Genomic DNA, 5272 nt, shown 5'->3' with positions numbered 1-5272 from the left:
ACCAACTAGAGCAGCTGAACATTTTTTGGGGATAATCAGATAATCAGAGGCACTTTAGATAGTGGCAGGTGTATGCTGACTCCGATTTAACATGATTTTGAATGTGATTGCTTAATTCTAAACACAACTACATCCCCACTTATGCAACCACATTATTATTTTTTTTTTTGTTTTCTTCCCTCCACCTAAAAGATTTCAGTTTGTCTTTCAATTGAGTTGTACAGTTTATAGGTCATATTAAAGGTGGAAAAAGTTCTGAAATGATTTATCTTTGTCTCATTTTTTTTGCAGCACAGAAACCTGACATTTTAACAGGGGTGTGTAGACTTTTTATATCCACTGTATATGTAAATTAGGTGCTTGGAGCACTGAGGGGCTGGACCAGTTCCTTGGAGCACAGCTTAACCTCTATCTCTCCCTGTTGCCATTCCCCTCCCAGTAAGACTGATAGGGCAAGGCATCCTTACTACTACGATGTCTAGCCCTGAAATTCCAAACATGTGTCGGCACAGTGAGGATCTCAGATCTGTCATCCCCACTGAGATCTTCACTGCACACAAGTCGATGATACTGCCGCCTGTACTTGCACAAGATTTTATGTCCAGCCATTAGCTGGTCTGGTTTAATAGGATTAATTATGGTGACAAATGCTCGTTAGATACGATAGGCATACATGCATATCATCTCCGTTTTCTAGGTTACATTTGAATTGTGGCAATTTTTATATCCTGTTGTCAAGAATACACAGTTATGCTGCTTATGACTTTAATTTAATGTTTCAAGTCATATCTAACAGAAACAAAATAATTTAAATTAAATTAACAATTCTTTTGCAGTAGGGTGTATAGTGGTAGAGGAAACCCCATCTTCATCTGAGACATTCACTTTACTTTTTGCATCCTTTCTTCCCCTGGTTAACAGTGGGTTCAGGCGCACAAGGCTGTGGTGCCACAGGCACAGGAGCAGGAGGTTGTGGAGTAACTTGCACAGGTGCACAAGGCTGTGGTGTCACAGGCACAGGAGCAGGAGGTTGTGGAGTAACTTGCACAGGTGCACAAGGCTGTGGTGCCACAGGCACAGGAGCAGGAGGTTGTGGAGTAACTTGCACAGGTGCACAAGGCTGTGGTGTCACAGGCACAGGAGCAGGAGGTTGTGGAGTAACTTGCACGGGTGCACAAGGCTGTGGTGTCACAGGCACAGGACAAGGAGCAGGATGCTTCGGAGTGACTATATCTGTAAAAGTAAAATGATTGTTGTAAGTAAATACTGAAAGCTCATGCATGACTTATTGACCGTTATAGCCACCTAGAGGAGTAATTTGGGATTATACAATATATTTGAGGAGCACTGTTAACTTTTCTTTGTTTATTCTTAGAATTTCTGCAAGAACCAAGTGGGAAGGCGGAGAAGATAGGAGTAAAAGTAAAGATGGGAATTGTAGTAGCCACTACACTCCGACTGTGAGGGACATTCATTAAGCTCCTTACGCCACTATGTGTAAAAAAGTTGCTGGTTATGGCGCACGCCATGTGTACACCATAATTTGCACCTTTTTGATGTTCTCAGCACTTTTCTGAAGTGCATATAAAAGGGCTGTGCCATAGTGAAAAGGGGCATGGCTATGTACCACCCGACGCATTTACTGTAACTTTCACCAGATAATGGCAGAAATTATAGCTGAAGTCTATGCCAGCTACAATTTCTGGCGCACGGCAGGGCAGAGATGCGCATCTCACGCCAGCAGGGCCGGCCTTTGGGGTGTGCGGGCTGTGCGGCCGCACAGGGCGCCATAGCAACAGGGGCGCCGGGCGGCCGACAGCTCGCAGTGTAATATGCGGCAGCGAGCGAGCTGGCGGCGGCGGCTGGGCACAGGGAGATACAGATGCCTGCCTGTGCTGCAGTAGGGGAGGGAGAGGCGTGTCCCTTTCCCTTCCTCTGATAGGCTGCAGGCACTAGGCCGGCAGCCTATCAGAGGCCGGCGCAGGCGGCGCGATAACGTCATCGCGCCGCCTGAGCCATACAGCGTGGGACACAGGCCAGAAGAGGCCTGCATCGCATCACTGACATGGAGGTAAGTATGTGTTTTTTGGATTTTTTTTTATTATGTACAATACTTTTACTGGCGGGGGCTGTTATTGCTGACTGGCAAAGGGGGGCTGTTTGTTATTACTGGCAAAGGGGGGGCTGTTATTACTGGCGGGGGCTGTTATTACTGGCACAGAGGGGCTGTTATTACTGGGGGCTGTTATTACTGACACAGAGGGTCTCTTATTACTGGGGGCTGTTATTACTGGCACAGAGGGGCTCTTATTACTGGGGGCTGTTATTACTGGCACAGAGGGGCTCTTATTACTGGGGGCTGTTATTACTGGGGGCTGTTATTACTGGCACAGAGGGGCTCTTATTACTGGGGGCTGTTATTACTGGCACAGAGGGGCTCTTATTACTGGGGGCTGTTATTACTGGGGGCTGTTATTACTGGCACAGAGGGGCTGTTATTACTGGGGGCTGTTATTACTGGCACAGAGGGGCTCTTATTACTGGGGGCTGTTATTACTGGGGGCTGTTATTACTGGCACAGGGGGGCTGCTATTACTGGCACAGGGGGGCTGCTATTACTGGCATAGGGGGCTATTATTACTGGCACAGGGGGGGCTGTTAATACTGGCACATGATTGGGGGCACTATAGGGGCATCTACTGAGGCCACAAAGAAGGGATATTTTATATGGGCTCTCTGTACAGTACAATTTTATACTGGGACACATGGTGGGTACTATGGGGAAGGGGGGAGAGGAGTACTATGGGGTCATCTACGGGGGGCACTAAGAAGGTGTATTTTATACTTGCAAATTATGGGGGACACTGAGGGCATCTACTGGAGCATTTTATACTAGTACATTATGGGGGGCACTAGGAGGAAGGAGGGTGTGGAGCACTATGGGGTCATTTACTAGGGGCACTATATAGGGGTATTTTATACTGGCACATTATGGGGGCACTATGAGGACATTAACTGAAATGGGGGCATTACAAGGGGGTATTTTTTGCACTGTCACATTATAAGGAGAATTATTACTACTGGGGAGGTGGGGGCATAATTGTGGACTTTATTACTCCCCCATGGTATGACCCCCTAGTAGCAGCACCAGCCTCTCCCTGCTCTGCTATCCCTCTGCCCCTTCTCCAAATACTTATTATGAAATCTTTCTCATTAGGATAACACACCTCATCAGCTCCACCGAGCCCCCGGCCAAAGTGTGGAAGTGGTGTCCTAGATCCCCAAGGGCCAAGCCAAGTAACTGTAAGTTTTCATGTGAAATATGTTTGTTATACACATATAGCCTACATTGTGCCACACAATATTTTTTATTTATTTTTTTGAGGGGGGGGGGCCCACAAGGTTAGCTCGCACAGGGCGCCTGAACACCTAAGGCCGGCCCTGCACGCCAGTGCAAGGAGATCATGACAAGTGTATGGAATGAGCAGTCTTGATATATCTCCCCCACTGAGTCAGAAACCCCCACTAGCAAGCAGGGGGGAGTCTGAGTGGATGGATGATTAACTCCCTATTCTCCATGCACAACCTTATCGGACTCGCCTTGCACAGTACACAAACCCCTTTGCAGTGAGCTTTCAGGAGATTGCATTATCTATAGTGTTCTGACATACCAAAGTTTGTGAACCCCTCTGACCTTTGGCACTACTTTAGGTCCCAAATGTTCGGCTGTTCAAATTTTTAGTTGCCAAATTGTATAAAGGCCACTTATATTACATTCTGTAGCGCCATTTATAAATGATGGGCTACAAATGTTTGTTCCCTCTCCTATGCCCTTTGCGCAGGCCCATTCTGCTATTTTTTTTTTTGTCTACTTATTAGTGTTGCTCACTGCTTGCATAAGACAGTTGAAAATAAAACAAAAAAAAATGTTAATTGTAGAATGTGAGTCAACCTAGCAGTGTGTTGATATTTTAGTCAGATTTTTACTGCCAGGGTGAATATAGCATCCTATGCACCATAGCAGTGTGCATGTAAACACCAGGGACTGATAAAGCAATGATCCGTTGTAAGCCCTGAATATTCCAAGGTGCATAAGATAGAAAGTCGGTATCCCCCAATGTACCACAACAATGTATGCTGTTACATATTAACTTTGTCTCATATGCCCAGCACAGCTATAAGCACATAGGGAACCAAAATCATTGACTACTTGTTTCTTGTGACTTTTTTGCGGATACCTCATTAGGAGCAAGGAGGTGGCACTGAAGTTAGATAATCTACCTAATAGTCTGATCGAGCGGTACCAACTGCACATGTGGCATGCAGCATAACTGGCACTAGTATGGCCATGCACGCCCGCCTGTACTAGTCCTAGGTTCAAATCTGACCAAGAAAATCATATGCATCGAGTTTGTATGTTCTCCCTGTGTTTGTGTGGGTTTCCTCCCACATATAGTACTGATAGGACTACTAACTTAGACCGTAAGCTCCATTGGGGACAAGTAATGATAATGCCTGTAAAGTGTAGCAGGGTAGGGTAGTACTATATAAGTGAGTGAAATAATACCTAAAATAAACCTTATTCGTACTTTGATTTTATTTTCTGCAGTGCCGGGCTTAGTTATACCGTGAAACACTGTATTAGTAACTTCATGTAGAAGTTTGGGAATAAAATAGGTATCGTAAATATATGACTGCCATCTCAAAAACTTTAATCTGTGTCTGAAATATATTGCTTACCTTCACAGATAGGCTGTGGCTCCAGGATTTGTTGGACAGGATTTGGCTGTTTAAATGCTGGTTTTCCTTTGATTCCAGACATGACTTTCTGGTTGTGGTATCTGAACAGGTAATGTATCAGAGAACTTCTTCCAAGTGTTGCTTTGCTGTTGAAATGACATCCTCTTTTATACCATATTTGTGACTAATATGTGGTGGATTGATGACGCTGAATGGAATTCCTTACTAAACTCTAGAATGTCGATATTTGAGATTCATCATTAGGGTTGTGTTTTTTCTCCCACCTCCCCTAAGCCTAGGTGTTCCCAATTATCCCCCCTGTTTCTAAATAAGATGTTCATGATTCACCTGTCATTCAGTTTCTGTGTCCTTAAAATAATGGATTGTTATTAAAGGGTGGATCATTAGATGATGTCTAATCAATGTTGAGGTGTGGTCTGCTGAGCGACAATACAACACAGAATTGTGTATACTCATGATAACAAACATAACTAGTTTGAAGTACAAGTTTATCTGGATTATTTAAGGGCTT

General features: G+C 44.7%; 1 protein-coding gene across 1 annotated transcript; it reads right to left on the bottom strand.

The window, feature by feature from the left end:
* Positions 1–788: 788 nt before the first annotated feature.
* On the bottom strand, positions 789–4873 carry LOC122942628 (vegetative cell wall protein gp1-like). The gene is made up of 2 exons (XM_044300338.1): positions 4741–4873; positions 789–1233 (listed from the first exon to the last, which is right to left on the bottom strand). The coding sequence occupies exons 1-2, from the start codon at positions 4820–4822 to the stop codon at positions 887–889; spliced, it is 429 nt and encodes a 142-aa protein (XP_044156273.1). The 5' UTR covers positions 4823–4873; the 3' UTR covers positions 789–886.
* Between the last annotated feature and the right edge of the window lie 399 nt (positions 4874–5272).

Source organism: Bufo gargarizans, chromosome 6, assembly GCF_014858855.1.
Source record: "Bufo gargarizans isolate SCDJY-AF-19 chromosome 6, ASM1485885v1, whole genome shotgun sequence".
Taxonomy (NCBI): domain Eukaryota; kingdom Metazoa; phylum Chordata; class Amphibia; order Anura; family Bufonidae; genus Bufo; species Bufo gargarizans.
Note: the sequence above shows the minus strand (reverse complement) of the source record. Positions and strands in the feature narration are given on the sequence as shown.